General features: G+C 45.2%; 1 protein-coding gene across 1 annotated transcript in view; it reads right to left on the bottom strand.

Annotated features, from left to right (window-relative positions):
• The window catches only part of LOC121645018 (zinc finger protein 79-like), a gene marked incomplete at its 5' end in the record, with an annotated part of 32440 nt that extends 15679 nt beyond the window's left edge, over positions 1–16761 (bottom strand). The window contains 2 exons of the mRNA XM_041993289.1: positions 11760–11940; positions 16641–16761. Coding sequence (XP_041849223.1) covers positions 11760–11940; positions 16641–16761 — 302 coding nt within the window. The remainder of the gene's footprint in view (positions 1–11759; positions 11941–16640) is intronic.
• Between the last annotated feature and the right edge of the window lie 4057 nt (positions 16762–20818).

Genomic DNA, 20818 nt, shown 5'->3' with positions numbered 1-20818 from the left:
GTGGTATTCAGACCACAGCTTCATATCAGATGGATTCTGCTCATTCCTGTTTTATCAGAGTCTCTGTGGTTCCAGCTGCAAACACTAATTATTCTAATAGAAAAACTCACCGACAATGTGCTTCATAGAGCTTTGGAAAGAATAGAAAATACTGTGTGTAATAAAAGTTTGTTCCACATATCTGGTTCATAAAAACCACAAACATTTTTCCAACATTTTAACTATGAGGATGTAAAGTAAAACTTTTCCAGATGACCTAAAAAGTCAGAACATTCCAGAAAATGTTTAATATATTTCTGCTGTAAACCACGTGAAGTTGTTTTATTCAGACACAGTTTTGTAAAATGAATTCTGTGACAGACAGAGAGTCAGTGTAGAGATCTCCGAACTGGACTGATATGATCCATTTCTTCCATCTCATCTAAAAACTAGAAACATTCTGGAAAAAAATTTGTTTGTAAAACTACTGAGACATCAGGTTGAAGGTCTCCAGTGCTGGACGACTCCTACCACCAAGCAGTACAGAACACATGTGACCTTGAATTATTCTCTAAACATCATCAAACATCATGATAGTCCTGCTTTCCTGCTGGACTCCACTTTCCTGTCCTTGTAACACTGCCCGATTCAGAAAAGGCTCAAAGAAACTAGAAGGTGATGAGAGTCCCGACCAAAACCAAATAAAAGAAGGAGAAGGCCTGTCGGATTAGGGCCCAAACAAAAACCAACAAACTTTACTTAATTCAGTTAAAATTTTTAACATCTCACCCAGTCCTGTCACCACAGGGTACTACAGGGTTCATTCCTGGGTCCTCTTTACACTCCCCCCTTGGAGCTATTTTCCAGGAACATCATGTCCACTCCACTGCTATGCAGATGACACCTAAGTCTATATTTCCAATAAACTGATAAAAAATACAGCAGCTTGTATCAGTACAATGACATCATCTATTTCCCACATCACACCTGTGCTACAGAAACTCTACTGGCTTCCTGTCACATATCGCATTCAGTATAAATTATTTCTATTAACATACAAGCCATTCACAACCTCGTCCCTTCATACATCTCTGACCTTCCTGTTTGTACCCTCAGATCTTCTTCTTCTATTCATCTCACTGTCCCTCCTGTTCTCCTCAGCACATAACCAACCACCATAACCAACCCCCCCACCACAATCCTCCATCTGAGGAAGGAGGTAGCAGCTGGATTTAGTGACGCCGTTTATCTTCTTGAAGTTTCTACAGAAACGGTCAGACCCACCAGATTTACCGTCCTAAAGGCAGGGTGAACTCCAGGGGCTACAGCTGGTTCAGCAACGCCATGCAACATGTAATCAACCTGCATTTAAACACGGATGTTTATCAGGATTTATCCTGTAGGGGGCTGTTTTATAGGGTGGAGGCCCCCACATCCATGTCATGCTGTATAACTTGAGTCTGAGAGGGCACGTTAGAAAACACTGAACAGTGTGAACAAGGAACCACATCATCCCACTGAATTCCACTTAAACACATGAAACAAGAGTCAAGTTGAGGCGATACTTCAGAGTTCAGTGCAGCCTCTGACAGTCCGTCAGCATCAGTTTCAGCAGCAGATAGTTTCAGTGTGGCCCCGTCTTACCTTCACTACACAGCACCACAGGGGTCGTGGAGGACCCTCAACAGCAGGTGGAGCCACACATGATGTCAGTGTTGAAGTCTTCTTACCTCCACCAGCAGGATCAAAAGCAGGTAAATCCATCTCCCACTGATCACAGCTTCATCAATGCTTCCAATAACAGTCCTCTCCACCTCCAACTGGTCCAGGCAGATGGCTCCTCCTCCTGGTTCTGGTTCTGCTGGAGGTTTTCCTTCCTGGAAGGTTTTCTGCTCCACTCACCTCATGCAGCTGATGACAGTGGATTGAATCAAACGTCTTGCTATCTGTTGCTTCCATCTCTAGGTCAGCTTTCTATAGATCGGCTTTCTATGAAACACATGATAAACTGGACTAATCAGGATTACTGGGAATTTGTTCCAAGTAGATCAGATACGATTAAAGTTCAGTGGGAACTGGATTATAGTTTATTTAGATGGTAAAACTGCCTGGAGATGGCTTTGTGGTGAAACTGCACTTTACACATAAAGCTGAATAAAAAATGAAGCAGAGACTTAAAGAAACTGAACAAACTGATCCAGAAGTTCTGGTTCTGTTCTGGGGACTGGAATCAGCTAAAATGGAGATTGTCAGGTCAGATTCTTAAAAAAGTAAAAGAGACTTTAAATAGTTTTCAGCTAGTTTTGGTATTTAGTGAGAATCCAGGAGGAGAATCAAACAAATCAAACTTTATTTATATAGCACCTTTCATACATAAAAAAACTCAAGGTGCTTTACAGAGAGTAAAATCCCCCAGAACCCCAACCCAAGAGCAGCAAGCCCACCCCCCACCCCTTCCCATCAAACACACACACAACACAGAGGGTAAAAGCAAGTTAAAAGGACCAAGGAAACGCTGTCATAAATTCTGGGGTCTAGTGGTGTGGGGAACCACTGAGATAAAACACTGTAAAACCAAATCTAAAACAATCTAAGAACCAACCCTGGGTATAAAAATAATATTGCTAAGACCCATAAAATAAGAGAACCCGTGAAATAAGAGAATCAGAATGATAAAACAAATACATAAATGATAAATAAATATTAGCTGAATACAGCCTGTGTTAAGAATAAATAAATGTATAAATACAATAGTAATAATAAAAGTAATGATTAAAATGCTAAACTAAAAAGGTGGGTCTTGAGTCTGTTTTTAAAAATATCCACACCAGGTGCCCCCCTCACGTCCTCAGGCAGGCTGTTCCACATACGAGGGCCATATAAATTAAAGGAGGACTCGCCGTGGGTTTTTGTTTTTACTCTGGGAACAGTTAAAAGGCCAGTACCAGAGGACCTGAGGGGTCTCGTGGGCTCATAAGATAAAAGCAAATCAGATAAATAAGGTGGGCTAAGACCATTAAGAGACTTAAAAACCAATAAAAGAATCTTAAAATCAATTCTGAAGCTGACGGGGAGCCAGTGCAGAGACTTTAAAATTGGTGTAATGTGGGCCCTCTTTCTGGTCTTTGCCAACAGACGTGCAGCTGCGTTCAGGTACTTCTTTGGAAGACCAGAAAGAAGAGCATTGCAGTAATCTAATCTTGATGTGATAAAAGCATGAATAAGAGTCTCTGCACTGGCTCGAGAGAGAAACGGCCTGATGCGGGAGATGTTCTTTAGATGATAAAAAGCTGTCTTAGTTATGTTTTTAATATGTGGCTCAAAACTGAGATCTGCATCTAAAATCACTCCCAGGTATTTTACTTGATTAAAATGGTTGAGTGCTATTGTTTTCAGTTTGGCCTCCAGTTTCTCGCTCTCTCAGCTTCAGGTCCAATCATTAAAACTTCTGTTTTGTCCTGGTTGAGCTGCAAGAAGTTTTCTGCCATCCACCCTCTGATATCTAAAATACAATCTAACAAGGCATCAATGGGCCCGTGCTCATCAGGCGTCACGGCAACATATAACTGTGTGTCATCGGCATAGCTGTGGAAATTTATGCCGTGTCTCCTGATGACATCACCAAGAGGAAGCATGTAAAGATTAAAAAGGGTGGGGCCTAAAACTGAGCCTTGGGGTACACCACAGGTTAGTCTATAGCTCTTGGACGAGGATTCCTTCATGCTAACAAAGAACTCTCTATCTGTTAGATAGGATTTAAACCAGTTAAAAACAGTACCAGTGAGGCCAACCATGTCGCGGAGTCTGTTTAAAAGAATAGTGTGGTCAACTGTGTCAAAGGCTGCGCTGAGGTCAAGCAACACTAAGACAGAGAGTTTTTTCATGTCAGTATTGAGCCTAAGGTCACTCACAACCTTGACCAGTGCCGTCTCAGTGCTGTGATTGGTCCTAAAACCTGACTGAAACTTCTCCAATTTATTGTGTGAGGCATCTAAATCGCTCTTCTTCAGAACAGGGGTCACCACGGCTGTCTTTAGGGGGGAAGGGAAGACGCCCGTCTGGAGAGAGCAATTCACAATGCTCAGTAAATCCTCCTCACAAGAGCCATAGACAGTTTTAAAAAAGGCAGTGGGGATGGGATCTAAAAAACAAGTTGCAGATCTTAACTGTGAAACAACATCCCTAAGCATTGCAGCATCAACCAGGGCAAAACTCTCCAGTGAGAATCAGTTGTTTTACTTCATGGTTTCCTTCAGTCTGTTCTGATACTTTAGTTCCTTCCTCCATCAGGTCCTCCTGCAGCTCTTTGTCAGTTTTACAGCTGCTGTTTTCAATCTGATTCTCCTTGTTGCTGATTCTTTCAGCTCCAGGAAGCTTTGAAAACGAAATCATATATTTAACATGAAGAGAGTTTGGCTGAGAACAACTATCAGATCAGAAACTTCCAGAGTTTTCTCTTCCTTTAGGTGTCAGCTGTGAACAGCTCACTGAGGCACTGCTGGAAGGCTTTTTCCTCCCTGTTGAAGTGAACTTTTTCCTCCACTAGAGGCCACATGATGAAGTAGGTGGGGCTCTACTTCTGCACTGTGTTCAAGCTTCTGTCAATAAGAAGAGCTGCTGTGAAGAGAACAATTGTCAGACTGAATGTTGAACATCAGCTAGTTTCTCCTGCTGATTGAAACCTTGTTGTACAGATGGAACATTGGCTGTGGATTATTCTGGCTGCTCTTTTCTTTGGTAAGATAGAAACTCAACATGTTTCCTCTTCAAACACTTGAACACATTACTGAGCTGTACATGAAGAGCTTTTAATGTTCATTCTACAGAAAATCACAGCACATCATTTCTGCTGCCATTTGTTACCTTGTAAAAACACCTTCTATGCTTCAAAGTGACAATGATGAGTGGAAATGACATCTATTCTACATGGAATAGAACTCTTTAAAGCTGCTCATTCTTCTCCTTTAATCAATCATCTTTATTGATTCATCTCTTCCTCTGCATGTTCTGTTCTTCCTCAGAGTGTAAAGGAGAAGACACAGTGACCCAGCCAAGAGAAGATGTTACTGCTGCTGAAGGAGACCATGTTACACTCAGCTGTACTTTTACTACCAGTTATACAGCTCCCACATTACTCTGGTACAAACAAGAAGTAAATAGTTTTCCAAAGTACATGCTGAAACGATTATCAACCACAGCAGAGAATAATCCAGAGTTCAGCAAAGACAGATTTGATGCTGTGATCAGAGACAAATCAGTTCCTCTGAAGATCCAGAAGCTTCATGTGTCTGACTCTGCTGTGTACTACTGTGCTCTGCAGCCCACAGTGACAGGAAACAGCAAAACTCTGTACAAAAACCTTTGGAGCAAAGACAACGCAATACTCCACAACGTCCACTAGAGGGCCTCACACACTGTTACACTTCTATGGTTTGTTGGGGCTCAGTCTGGGTTCTTTGTTCAGTTTAAAGTAAAACATACAGCAGAGTGTTTGCTGCATCTTTTAAGTCTCTGTGATGATGAAAATAAACTTTCTTCATTAGAATTAAGCAGAAGAAATAATAATCATGTCCTTTATTCTCTTAAGACAGAAACAGACATTATTAAATCTATAGTTTATGTACTTTCATGTAATAAATTCAGTAAGAGTTTAAAGAAGTGATATGATTTCATGGAGGTGCGTTAATCTGCAGTTGTTCAGGGATTCACTCTCAGTGCTTTGTTTAGCTTTTCTGTTGGTTTACTGTGTGTTGACCACGTTCTGCTGGGCAGACGACATCTACAGCCAACATGGCCTCTTAAAGGTGGGATTATGGACTGAGCAGTGTAACACAGGGCCTGACTTCAGGGGCATTTACCTCTTTAATCAAGCAAGATGATATTTGAGCATGAAAACAAGAAATCCTGCTCTCAGATCAAACCATTACACTCTTGATTAAAGAGGGAAATACCCCCATACCTGGCCAAAACAACACTGGCCACCTGGATTTAACTAAGCAAACAGGTACCAGCCTCCTACTGGATGATGACTGCTGGGCGTCCACCACTAGAGGGCCTCACACATGGTTCAGTCTGGAGTTTCTGTACAGGTGAGATGATGGGTGAAAAACAACACGTCAGTGTGTTTCATGCAGATTCTGTTACCGTACAAGTTGCAATGACAATTTCTTCTCAGAGATGATAGAATATCACGTCAAAATGACATAGTTTTGATTTGATATCACGGTGGACGTATCGTCAGCTTCAATGAAATGATCACCTATTAGATTATCTGACATCAGTTTGTTTAATAACAGCAATAGTAATTTTAAAATAACAGCTTTTTACAGTCAGTTTTTATTATTCTCAACAGAAGGCAAAAAAGAACAAGGAAGACATACCTGGAGGTTATTTGGTCATCCTTTATTTACATTCCCTCATTTCCAAAAGGACAGTACACATATTTCATGGTTCTTCTATTTATCTTTGATATGACAAATCAATTCATCTTTATTTTTAATTACCTTTCATAGGGATTAAATGTAGTTCAGTGTGCAGTGATATAAAAACATAAAACAGTGACAACACAGTAATAACAAAGATGGGCGTAGAAAAAGAAACACAAATAGTTAAACATAAATTATATAACAACAGTAAGACTTGAAATAAAAATAATTCCAAGCATCACAAATTTAAAACAAAGACCACCCAAGACAGTGATGAAAAAAGCAGTTAAATAAAATATTGAGTTATTATTACACATTATAAAAAGTTGATTAAAAAAAACCCTACATACAAAATATTGACGGATTAATTTGTTTATTTTTGGTTTAAAAGTATAGATATTCTCAGATCCCATGCACACATGTCCACTGTTTGAGAGCATAATGGCTAAATGAAGTAGAACAAAAATGTAAACTAAATGCATCTCTGAGAGAAACCAATGCAAGGCTGTGCCTTAAAAATTAATACAATAATTGTAAAATCAATGAGGTAATCACAGGCAGCCGATGTAAAGAATTTTAATTTATGCAACGTGTGCTTTTCTAGTCTTCTACTCTATGTTGGCACCAGCATTTCTGCATTTTTAATCAACTGCAGTTTATTGTATTTCTTTGGAAGACCAAAAGTATAATTTTCTTTCTGTGCACCCCTGGCAGTTCTATAACAAATGTTTTAAAAAACGTAAGCGTACACTTTTTGCTCTTTCAGATTGCAGCCATATCGTCGGGGGAAAGGACGAGTATTACCCGGTGAAGCAAGTTTTTTTTTTTTTTTTTTTTTTTTTTTTTTTAACCTGTCTTGTCCAGCATCGTTGCAAACAGAATGATTGTCTGGCTGCTGTCTGGTGCTGGGCAATTTTACTCTATCAAGCAGGGATTTATACTACATGTATAAAGTCCCTCTTGATGACATGAAAAACTTTATTAAATCAGACTCTTAATGCTGGACTCGACCGGAGGGGACAGAGAGAGAGAGAGAGAAAAGAAAGGAGAGAGAAGAGGGAGGGGAGAGAGAGGGACAGAAAGGGTGTGGGGAGTGCGGGTGGGGACTTAAAACATTATACAGAAAACCATGTAATCCATACTACTTGCAACATATATAGCTAAGATCATCCTGGCCAGTAGGTCATTACACAACTAGTTGATAATAGTAACAATAATAATAATCACAATAATAGTAATAATTATAATAGTAGTAGTAATAATAATAAGAGTAAGAGTAATAATAATAATAATAAGAACAGAAATAATAAAAAAAAAAAGAAAAAAAATATGATAATAGATATAAGTGAAACTGCTGTATTCAAGAACACGCGCAGAGAAACCTGTGTGGATATGCTGGAGAACTCGGCCACACGGCGACGCAAAGACTGTGTGGAGACGTTCAGGGAGGAGTGACCATGCAGAGTGATCATGCAGATGCCACCTCACTTGAACAGAGGCCAGAGTCAGGCCAGCGGTCCCGAGACCCAGGCCACCAGCCCCCCCGTAGGCTACAGATCCCGACCGGTCCACAGAGACGACCACTCGCCCGCCCAGGAAGGCAGCAGCAGGAGACCCCAGCAGGAGCCGCCCCGCGGACACAGGGCACCGGCCCCGGCAGGCCGAGGCCAGCAGTCCCCGACCCCCCCGGGCACCGGCCGCCCGGGACAGACGGGGCAGAGGGCCCGGGCCCAGGAGCGCAGGGACACCCCCCACCCCCACAGGCCAAGGGCCAGCACGCCACCCGGGGGGACCCGGCCCGCCCAGACGGCCACCACCAGAGGCCAGCCCCACACCCCAGCGCCCAGCCGCACACCCCGAGAACCAGTCCTGCCCCCCCCCAGACCAACACACACAAACACACACACTCTCCTTCCACTCCTCCATTCATCCTCCCACACATACACCATCCAACCCTCACATACTCTGTCCTCCCACACACACACACCATCCTTCCACCATCCATCCTTCCACACACACACCATCCTTCCACCATCCATCCTCCCACACACTCACCATCCTTCCACCATACACTCTCCCACACCTACCCCATCCTCCCACACACACACATCATCCCTCCACCACTCATCCTCCCACACATACACCATCCTCCACCTTCACACCTCCCACACACACACACACACACCATCCTTCCACTACCCATCCTCCCACACATACATCATTCTCCTACACATACACCGTCCTCCCTCTCCTACACCAAACATCCACCTTCACGTACCCCATCCTCCCACACACACACACACCACCCCTCCATCACCCACTCTCCCAAACATACACCACTCCCCCACACACACACCATCCTCCCTCCCATACACCATCCATCCTCCTGCACCCACACCATTCTTCCACCATCCATCCTCCCACACACTCCCCATCCCTGCACCATACATTCTCCCACACATACCCCATCCTCCCCCACATACATCATCCCTCCACCATTCATCCTCCCACACCCACACCACCCCCCCTCCCACACACCACACATCCACCTCCACACACCCCACCCTCCCACACACACACACCATCCCTCCACCACCCATCCCCCCACACACACACCACTCTCCCACCCACACACCACCCCCCCCCCCACACATACACACACACACACACAAACACCATCCCCCCACCACCATCCTCCCGCCACCCCACGCCGCGGGGGGACAGCCCCAGCCAGGAGGCGAGGAGACACGAGCCAGGCCCCCACCCCCCCCACCCCGCCCCAGTCCCCCACTCCCCACCCCCAAAACAGCACCTTCCCCCCAGGGCCAGCAGCCAAACCCCCCGGGACAGCCCGCCCACGCCCCGGGCCAACGCGACAGGCCACCCGGCCCGCCCCGCCCCCGGGCCATCCATGGAGACAGGGGCGCTTGAAGACCCCATCCCCCCTCCCTCCCCCACTAGTGAGGGAATATATTATGTGCTGTTTGCAATTAAAAAAAAAGAGGGTTAAAATTGGGGGGTAGTAACTGCATTGAGGAGGGGGTGGGGCCACCTGAGCAGTCCCACCCACCTGACCTCGCATGTTCCACCCCCCAAAACGTGTTTGTATGTTGCAAATGTTATTTGTGCTCAGTGTGAAGCAAGTTTTAAAGACAAAAATCCAGAAGGTTCTCCTTTGTCATTATTTAAAGTAAAAATGTAATGTGAATATATACCTTTAGTCTGAATGTATTTAGTGGATTTTAATGCACCACAGCTCTAAAGTCCTCTGACAGTGTGATTGCTTATAGCAGTAAACATTTTAAAATATTTTTCAGGGGAAACAAATAGAGCTGGTGGAGAGGGAACCATGTTCCATGTGGTATGTATGATTTCCCTTCTTTAAATTTTATAAAAAAATAGTCTTTAAATTGAAACTTTTATTATTCATGTCATGGAAGTTGTAAGGTATTTATTGTTAAATGCTTCTGTGCTATTTATTTGTAGAAACTTATTTTAAATTGCATTTATAGCTTGAGTATATCTATATATGATCCCGATGTTGTTGTACTGCAACTAACTAACAAACAGGAAGATTGATTGAAGGATTGATCTACCCCAGAAGGAAAAGAAAATTGTAGCAGTATTAATACAAACATATGAATAAAAATATAAACAGTTAAATTTCAGGAAAATGAATTACAAACACCTACCAGTATAATATATAAAGACAAATTAGGCATAAATGAATTTGTTGTATGGGATCGTAGTTTGTGGTCTAATGAAACTTGTCTTAAAAGATTTGTCTCATTAAATCAAATGACAAACTATGTATTAATAGTGTGTAAATATAATACAACCATTCTAAAATTCTGGAGTTTGTATTGTGGCTAAATACTTTGATTTGTTTAATTTTTTTAATAGCTATCGTTTTCAAATCAAACAAGTATTTATTTAATTGATAGTAGCTTAAGCAGATCTGTGGTTAAATGTAACCAGTTTGAACTCAGTCCGTGACGCACCATTAACTTTCTTCCGGTTTGTTGTTAATGTTGTTGTTAATAGCGTCCGTAGCAACCACTGTAGCAACAATCTGAAACGTAGTATTTCTACAATTTTGTTGAAGGATTGTACATCGAAACGAAAAAACTACTAATTGTGTAAATAAACCGAATGGATACTATAAAAAAAGTGTTAATTTGTCGCTACAAAAGCTATCAAAACGAGGCTAAAGCCACAATCGATCTTAAAATATAGCATTTTCCAACAAAAATAGAAGGGATGTCCGCCACGTTTTTAGTTCACGCCGGGTAGAAACTCGGCAGTCACGTGACCCAAAGAAAATGAAACGTAACCATGCTACAACTTCAGAGCCCTTCTTGTTAAAAGTGGCTACGTTTCGCCGTGTGGACAAACGTAGGTATTACATGATTTAGAGTGAGACTGGGTTGCTCCATCAGGCTACTGGAGAATCAGTGAGGTACGCACTCGCGGGCCTGTGATTACAAACGTACTGGCAGTGCATTGTGGGACTTGTAGTATCAGCGGGCCAGCTCTAATAGGGATTAGATATGATCATGCAGGCCAAAGATTAGACTGAATTATTTTCCACATATAGAAAGTGGTTTTTGACATCCTCTGTTAGAGCTCATGTGGAACTTGAAATGATCATTTCGTTTGAAACATTTTCCACATGTTGGACAAAAAAATGACTTCTCAGCTGTGTGAATTCTCATGTGGCGCACCAAAGCATCCTGGCGACCGAAACATTTCCCACATGTTGGACAAGAATACGGCCTCTCGCCCGTGTGAATTCTCATGTGGTACTTCAAATAATGAGTTTGATTGAAACATTTTCCACAAGTTGGACAAGAATACGGCTTCTCACCTGTGTGAACTCTCATGTGACGCACCAAATTCCCCTGGTAAAAGAAACATTTTCCACATGTTGGACAGAAAAATTGCTTCAAGCCTGAGTGAATTTTCATGTGGGTCACCAAAAACTTCTTTTTAGTGAAGCATTTCCCACATGTTTGACAAGAGTACGGTCTCTCTCCTGTGTGAGTTCTTACATGAACAGTTAACTTATTTTTAATTTTAAATTGTTTCCCACAGAACTTGCAGGAATGTTGTTTCTCATCTCTTTCATTACAATGACTTTCTAACAGAAAGGACTCTCCTACGTTCTCATTTGTCTCCGTTAGACAGCTCTTTTCTGACTGTGTATCTGCACACGTTGTTGGTCCTGAGTCTTCAACCATGCTTTCCTCTAAAGGTGAATGTTGGTCTGCAGGAGGGCTGTAAGAGGGAATATGGTCCCTGTTTGGTTCTGGATCACTGTGACCATCTTCCTCATGAGCAGCCGGTATTGAAAACTGATCAGTTTCATCCTTCAGCCAAAGCTGCTCTTCCTCCTGACTGCTGAGGAGTTCCTCCTCTTCCTCTTTAATACGAGCAGACTCTGGTTCCTCCTGGTCCAGGTTTGAGTTCTGGTTGCACAGCTGCTGGTCATCTTGAAGAGCTTCATCCACCTTGTAGACATATTGATGTGGAACCTCTGGAGGGATAAAGGGACAAATGAAAAACATGAAGAGAGATTTTAGTTTAGGTTAATTACTAGGGTTCCTAAAAAAGAAAAAATAGGACTTAATATTTATATTATTACTTATTTAACCATTACAAGCTTCACTGAGACTAAAAATCTCTTTTCAAAGAGTTTAACAGCACAGTTAAAATGTACAAACACACAGTCAAACTGAGTTTATAAAACACACTTAAAGTAAATGTAAAACTAATTAAAATCCTCAAATGAAGCAGAACATCTACAAACACATGTAACTGCCTCCAAATCATCATGAAAGCCCTTTTTCCCACCTCAGTTTGAACCCTCTGGGACTGAAAATAATAATAAATCTTGTAAACTAAGACGAAAAGGTCCTGATCTCTTCAGATGATTATATTAAATAATTTATCAAGAGCTATAGGATTAGACAAGAGATGAAAAAATGTGGTTTTAAAGGGAGTCAGTGAGTCTTCATTTGTCCCCCTATGACCCAGAAGGATAGCAAATCATTAATCTGACTGAAAAAAATCATTCTTAACTTTTTAGTTAATCTAAGAGTGATCTTTACATAAAATCCGCCAAATCTAAAACACCTAAAATCTATTATTTGAAAAAAACAAAACAAAACAAAAAAAAAACTAAAATTGTATTTATTTTATTTTCCATCCATCCATCCATTTTCTGCCGCTTATCCAGGGTCGGGTTACGGGGGCAGCTGCCTAAGCAGGGAAACCCAGACTTCCCTCTCCCTGGCCACATTCACCAGCTCATCCGGGGGGATCCAGAGGCGTTCCCAGGCCAGCCAAGAGATGTAGTCCATCCAGCATGTCCTGGGTCTTCCTCGGGGCCTCTTTCCGGTGGGACGTGCCTGGAACACCTCACCAGGGAGGGGTCCAGGAGGCATCCTAACCAGATGCCCGAGCCACCTCATCTGGTTCCTCTCGATGTGGAGGAGCAGCTGCTCTACTCTGAGCCCCTCCCGGATCACTGAGCTTCTCACCCTATCTCTAAGGGAGAGTCCGGCCACCCTGCGGAGAAAACTCATTTCGGCCGCTTGAACTTTCGGTGACTACGCACAGCGGGTGGCCATAGGTGAGGGTAGGAATGTAGATCGACCGGTTAATCAAGAGCTTTGCCTTTTGGCTCAGCTCCTTCTTCACCACGACAGACCGATGCAGAGTCCGCATCACTGCAGACGCCGCACCGACCTGCCTGTCCATCTCCCGCTCCATCCTTCCCTCACTCGTGAACAAGACCCCGAGATACGTGAACTCCTCCACTTGGGGCAGGACCTATTGCAGACCCGGAGAGAGCACTCCACCCTTTTCCAGCAGAGGACCATAATCTCGGACTTGAAGGTGCTGATTCTCATCCCAGCCGCTTCACACTCGGCTGGAAATCGCTCCAGTGTATCCAGTGCATCGAGACTCTGTGGAGCTACGTCGAGCCTACAACGGGAAAGCAGATGCAGATGCCGCGCAAGCCTAAATCTGCCTTTAGGCATAACCTCAATGCACGTCTTGGGCTCTGGACCCAGTGTCCTCGAGAAGGGTTGGAACCACTTCCATTCTGAAGTTGCTCCCAGTAGGAGGTGCCAAGCAGGTGTGAGCATGCTCATTGCCCCCCCACTTGGCACCTGTACATTGGAGTTTACCTCGGTGGACGAAAGGGTAGCCTCCCTCCCTCCACCCTCAGGTGGGGGGACGGGTCCTGACTGTTGTTTGTGATTATGTACAGAGTGGCATTTCAGAATACCACTCAGGTGAAGAGGGGGGTGGAGCTGTCAACTGATCACCAGCTGGTGGTGAGTTGGCTTAGATGGTGGGGGAGGATGCCGGTCAGGCCTGGCAGACCCAAACCTGTTGTGAGTGTCTGCTGGGAACATCTGGCGGAGTCCCCTGGCAGAAAGAATTTCAACTCACTTCTCCTACAGAGCTTCAACCATGTCCTAGGTGAGGCAGGGGACATTGAGTCCGAGTGGGCTGTGTTCCGTGCCTCTATTGTTGAGGTGGTCAACTGGAGCTGTGAGCGTAAGGTCATCAGTGCCTGTCGTGGCGGTAATTGCCTAACTCACTGGTGGACACCAGTAGGAAGGGATGCTGTCAAGTTGAAGAAGGAGTCTTATCTGGCCGTTTTGGCCTGTGGGACTCCAGAGGAAGCTGATGGGTATTTGCAGGCTAAGCAGGACACAGCTTTGGTGGTAGCTAAGGCAAGAACTCGGGAATGAGAGGAGTTGGGAAAGGCCCTGGAGAATGACTTCTGGACGGCTTTGAGGAGATTCTGATCCACCATCCGATGGTTCAGCAGGGGAAAGCAGTGTTCCATCAACACTGTGTACAGTGGGGATGGGGGGCTGCTGACCTCGACTCGGGACGTTGTGAGTCGGTAGAGGGAATACATCAAAGACCTCCTCAATACCTCCTACATGTTTTGTGATGGGGAAGCAGAGTCTGGGGTCCCTGGCCTTGGCTCTCTTATCTCTGGCGATGAGGTCGCTGAGGTGGTTAAAAAGCTCCTCAGTGACAGGGACCCAGGGGGTGGATGAGGTCCACTCAAAGTTCATTAAGGCTATGGATGCTGTAGGGCTGTCTTGGCTGACACGCCTCTGCAGCATTATGTGGACATCTGGGAGAGATCCCTTGGACTGGCAGATCGGGGTGGTGGTCCCCCTCTTCAAAAAGGGGGACCTGAGGGTGTGCTCCAACTCACATTCCACAGCATCCCTGGTAAGATCTATTCAGGGGTCCTGTAGAGCAGGATCTGTCTGATAGTCGACCCTCGGACTGAGGAGGAGCAGTGTGGTTTTCGTCCCGATAGAGGAATAGTGGACCAGCTCTACACCCTCTTAAGGGTCTCGGAAGAAGCATGGTGGTTTGCTTAACCAGTCTACATGTGCTTTGTGGACTTGGAGAAGGCATTTGACCATGCCCCCCGGGACTCTTGGGGGGTGGGGGTGGGGGGGTGTTGGTCCCACATGGCATGCCACCGGGGTCGGGCTGATATTACGATGTGTCCGTAGGGAAGAAGGAAGGGGTAGGGGGGGCAGCGGGGGTCCTGGTGGGGGTTAGGGCTCATGGGGGGTGGAGTCTGCTCTCCTTCTTGCTCACTCTCCTCCCGCCATGGGCTCCTTCGGAGTGGATGGGGGCGTTGTGCCTTGGGCCCAACCAGGATATGTGTGTGCAACCTGGGGCTCTCTGGTCCCCTGGTGTGGTGGCGTTGGCTGCCAGGGATGGGTGGGCGTTCGGGGTGCTGGTGCGTTGGACTCTTGGCTGGGTCGGGGCTTTCCCCTTCGGCCCTCGGGTGGTCTTGGGGAGGTGGGGGCGCCTACAGCGGCCAGCTAAGGAGCTGCCTTGGCTGCCTGGGAGGGAGATCTCTCTCCTGGTTGTGCCCCTCCCCGAGCCCCTCTCCTCCCCCGCCACCCCATATCATACACACCACACAAAGGGCACTGTGGGGCGAGTGGAGGCAGTGGGTTTGGCTGAGGGGTCTCCATTGCGGGATCCCCCGGTGGACTCCTGCGACTTCCTGTCCCACTAGATTTTAATCACAACCTAGACATCAATATACATTTAGGGCCTCGGGGGGGATGGGCTGTGGGAGGGCAGACAGGAGCCAACAAGGTGGCCCTTCCTTCATCCCCTCCCTCTGTTACCTCTCTCCCTCCGATTGTATTTACACGTTAGATGCTACCACATTTAATAGTACTGCACTACACACATAACACACACACACTGAGGGAGCCCTGAGGGGGTCCTGATGCCTGGCAGCAGTGGGACCCACCACCATCTCATGGCTCCTCCGGTTTTTAATTTTATTATAAATAACCCACACTCATGCACACCCAACTCAGGCGGTGGTGCAGGGGGGCGGGGGTCTTCCTACGCCCTTGTGTTCTGGGCTGCGGGAGGTGGAGGTTGGGTACCTGCCTGGAGTCCTGTGAGGGGTGTTGCTGGGTGCCGTTTGCCCTGGAGAACGCTCTCAGTGCTGCATCTGGGGGCTAGTGAGACCTCAGGGAGAATGTATTTGGTTGTGTGTGTGCGTGTGTGTGTCTGTGTGTCTCTCCATCCACTTCTGACTAGATGTTGGTGATGTTTGTGTGTTGGTACGTTTCTCTGCAGGTACATTTGATGACTACTGTACTTCTTCATATCATTTTTCTCCCTTTGTTGCACCTCTTCCTCTATCTCCCTGTCAGGTTTGGCACTGACATATAAAGACTAAAGAAAATAAGATTACAATAAAAATAATAAAAATATCAAGGGAGCCATGTATACAACATGTCTCCCTTGGTAGAGCAAATATGTCAAGCAAAATATGGCACACCGACCACCGTTCTGTATGTTAGGATGCTGGACAGGACACGGTAAAAAAAAAGAGAAAAAAAAAGAGGTAACATCGCTAAATATAGCGATGAAGTCGCTACGTTGGCAACACTGACTACAACCAGCTACCGACTGTAAAAGGGGTGCGCCACTGTGCCCTTGTTATTTAGGCAGCTTAATGAAGCTTTGGCCTTGCGTTCAACTCCTGGTGGTTGGCAAACTACAGGGTGAGAATGTACGTGATCAGAGATGCAGCAGATCCGCACTCTGAATGTAAATATCGTTGACGATCAAGTGAATTTAACTGTGGCCACCAAAATCATGATCACGATCAAAATCTGATTAATTGTGCAGCCCTACTAGTCAGGATACCTCCAGGACGCCTCCCTGATGAGGTGTTCGGGCATGTCCCATCTGGAGGAGGCCGCGGGGAAGACCCAGGACATGCTGGACGGACGACATCTCTCGGCTTGCCTGGGAACGCCTCGGGATTCCCCTGGATGAGCTGTTGAAATTTCACAGTTTCATCCTTCAGCCAAAGCTGCTCTTCCTCCTGACTGCTGAGGAGTTCCTCCTCTTCCTCTTTAATACGAGCAGACTCTGGTTGCTCCTGGTCCAGGTTTGAGTTCTGCTTGCACAGCTGCTGGTCATCTTGAAGAGCTTCATCCACCTTGTAGACATATTGATGTGGAACCTCTGGAGGGATAAAGGGACAAATGAAAAACATGAAGAAAGATTTTAGTTTAGGTTAATTACTAGGGTTCCCAAAAAAGAAAAAATAGGACTTAATATTTATATTATTACTTAATCTATTATTATTACTCTAATCAAACCATTAGAAGCTTCACTGAGACTAAAAATCTCTTTTCCAAGAGTTTAACAGCACAGTAAAAATGTACAAACAAACATTTGTTGAATGGGACGGCCCCCGTTAGTATTAGCTATTCTATTCTATTCTATTCTACAGTCATTTAGCAGACGCTTTTATCCAAAGCGACTATCATTTGAAAGTAAGAACAAAACAAGCAATCCAGTTGGATCCAGATGCTGTCATGTAGAGCTGGAGGTGGTGATTTTTTTGTTTAGTCCAAGATCATGATTTCATCACACATCATCTTAGGTGTAAAGCTACGCTGCTTTTTCAATGCTGAGTTGAGCTGGACAAATCTTTCTACCTCATTCTGAGTAGAAGAGTTAAGCTAAGTGTGGAAATGCTCCTTAAACAACTGAGTCTTTAGCTTGCTTTTAAAAGTGGATAAGGACTCTGCGGATCGGACGGAGTTTGGTAGATGGTTCCACCACCGGGGAACAACAGAGGAGAAGAGTCTAGCTACTGATGTGGCGCCACCTTGTGGTGGGAGCACTAGGCGTCTTTCACTGGCAGAGCGTAGCTGTGGAGAGGGAGTGTAGCTCTGGATTAAGGAGTGGAGGTAGACCGGAGCTGTTTGGGTTATTGTTTTGTAAGCCAGAAGCAGAGCTTTGAATCTGATGCGCTGCAACTGGAAGCCAGTGGAGAGCGATTAGCAGCGGAGTGACATGAGCTCTTTTGGGCTGGTTGAAGACCAGACGTGCTGCTGCGTTCTGGATCAGAGGTTTAACTGAGCATGCAGGCAGGCCAGCCAGTAAGGAGTTGCAGTAGTCAATGCGTGAAATGACCAGAGCCTGGACCAGGAGCTGGACCGTGTGTTCAGTCAGGTAGGGTCTGATCCTCCTGATGTTGTAGAGAGAAAATCGGCAAGATCGAACAACCGAGGCAACATGGTCCTGAAAGGTCAGCTGGTTGTCTACCATGACACCTAGATTCCTGGTAGAAGATGTAGACACAAGTGTGATGGAGTCAAGCTACACGCTTATCTGTGGCGGTAAGGAAGGATTGGCTGGGAAGATAATAAGCTCGGTCTTGGACAGATTTAGCTGAAGGTGGCGATCCTTCATCCATGCGGAGATATCAGCAACATGCTGATATTCACATTGAGACGTTGTGTCGTCAGGTGGGAAAGAAAGGAAAAGCTGAGTGTCATCTGCATAGCAGTGGTAGGAGAAACCATGAGAGCTAATGATGCACCGAGTGAGGAGGTGTATAGTGAAAAGAGAAGAGGGCCAAGCACCGAGCCCTGATGCACCCCTGTTGTCAGTCTATGTGGTCTGGTGAGGTAGGACGTAAACCACGAGAGGACAGACCCAGACATACCAAGCTCCGAGAGTGTGGAGAACAGTATATGATGGTTGACCGTGTCAAAGGCAGCAGACAGGTCCAGCAGTATAAGGACTGAGGATTGACCAGCAGATCTGGCAACCCGTAGGGAATCAGTAACTGACAGGAGAGCAGTTTCAGTAGAGCGGCCTTGCCTATAGCCAGACTGATATGGATCTAACAGGTTGTTGTCTTGGAGGAACTGTGAGACCTGACTGAAGACGACACGCTCTAGTAGTTTAGACATGAATGGAAGCAGAGAGACCGGCCGGTAGTTTCCAACCTGGGCTGGGTTGAGTGTGGGTTTCTTCAGCAGGGGGGAACCCGAGTTTGCTTGAAGGCAGAAGGAAAGACACCGGATTTAAGAGAGGAGGTGATAATATGGGTTACTGCAGGTCTGATTGTAGGTAAAATGCTCTGCAGGATGTCAGAGGGAACAGGATCAAGAGGACAGGTTGTGGGTTTTGAGTTGACCAGAAGTTTAGAGACTTGGTCCTCATTTATAGAGAGAGGAAGGAGCAGAGTGAGGCACCAGTAGCTGGTTTGGTAAGGCTGAGTTGGTCAGGCTCAGTGAATTGGTTACTGATGGTAGCGACCTTTTCAGTGAAGTAGGAAGCAAACATTTCTGCAGCCAGCACAGTGGGAGGCTGAGCAGGTGATAGAAGAGAGTTACGACCCGACTCAGGGGTATGATTGGGCGTAACAAAAAGATAACGTTGGGACAGATGTAAAAATTATAATCAGCACATTTTATTGTACACAAGTGAAACAACAAATAAAACCTGTAACAAAATTACACAAAATAAACAAGTGTTGGGGTTCGAGGACCTGCTGAAATAAATATACAAAAAGGTTTAACCAAAACCATTTACAAAACCCACCGAGTGCAAACGAAGAAGTGACTAAAACTTGGTGAGGAAACTAAAACCAAACAAAAGAGCAGCAGATCCATAACTAATGTGACCGTTGTCACAAACAAAAACAACCTAGCCCAACACCAAACTAAACACAAAACACCCACTATGACAGAACAAATAAAAGTGCAGCAAAGCTTGAACTAAACTGAGTGTAGAACGGTGAATCCAACCTAAACAGAACCATAACTAAGTCCTCCCACAGGACAGCACAAAATGGTCTGACACCAAACGGATCGCCCACACAAAGCACAGCGAACACCCAGTAAACCGTACTACCAAATTTCTGTCAAAATCAGGATGAGACCACCTGCGGCAACCAGTCTCGCCTTGATTCCACAAACACACACACACCCGGTGCACAAAGTGAGGGGAAGCGGCCTGTGCCATTTTCGCCACCCCCCGACTGGCTTCTGCTGCAGCCTTTTCAGCATAGGCTTCTTCTAAGCTGCAGCCTGATTGGTCCGGATCTGATTGGCCAATCAGAAGGGAGGAGACTGAGGTGTGTTGGTTCCAGCCACTCCAGACAGAGCCTCCAAACCAGGCAATCAACGGCAGAATGAGCTGCAGCTGCCAGCAATAGGCAGTGGCCGTAACAAGAGCGTTAAACACCATGAACATGTCGTGTGTTGGGAGCATTGTGGATCTTGTTCTGATAAAAGGCCATCTTGGCTGCCTTTAGGCTGGATGTAAAAATGTTTTGCTGGTACTTTAGTACGTTAGTTGCGAATGTGAGCGGTAATTTGCTGCAAAAGCCTTTACAGACGAATGTAACCCACATGGGTGAATGAAAACATCTGGAAGTGACATCATCTCGGCAAGAAAAGCTGATTGGACGGAGGCAACACAAAAAACCAGTTGTGTATATGTGCTAAGATCTCGCCGAGTCTCGATAAGTCACGCGAGAGTAGGGTCACGTTACCGGAAATGAGGGCGTATAAAAAAAATCTACCTGCAGATTTTATGAATCGATATTGGATTAATTTAATTTGAATCAAAATAAGTTGAACTAATTATCTGGATGCACTTTTTCCTTATTGTTGTTTCTATTTCTTATTCCCTCGTTGTTTGGTTTTAACTGATGTGCCTTCTAAGTAGACTTAATACATGTCTTTAAAAATTGGCACTAAAATGACAAACTGGTACACAGTATGAGATAATTACTGGGGTACTTTAACTCACAGAGAGGAGGTTCTCAGACACCTGGACAGCAACACGCCCTCCCCCTCACCAGTCGTCTCATCAGCCCAGGTAAACAAAGCTCTGAGGAGCATCAACGAGTCCTCAGAGCACGTACCAACGAGCTGACTGACATTCTCACCTCCATATTCAACCTCTCCCTCAACCAGAAAACTGTTCCATTCTGCCTTAAGACCACTACCACGGTCCCCTTCCCAAAAAAGAGCCCCCCAGCTGTCTGAATCACTACAAGCCAGTAACAC

Source organism: Melanotaenia boesemani, chromosome 8, assembly GCF_017639745.1.
Source record: "Melanotaenia boesemani isolate fMelBoe1 chromosome 8, fMelBoe1.pri, whole genome shotgun sequence".
NCBI classification, from domain to species: Eukaryota; Metazoa; Chordata; class Actinopteri; order Atheriniformes; family Melanotaeniidae; genus Melanotaenia; species Melanotaenia boesemani.
Note: the sequence above shows the minus strand (reverse complement) of the source record. Positions and strands in the feature narration are given on the sequence as shown.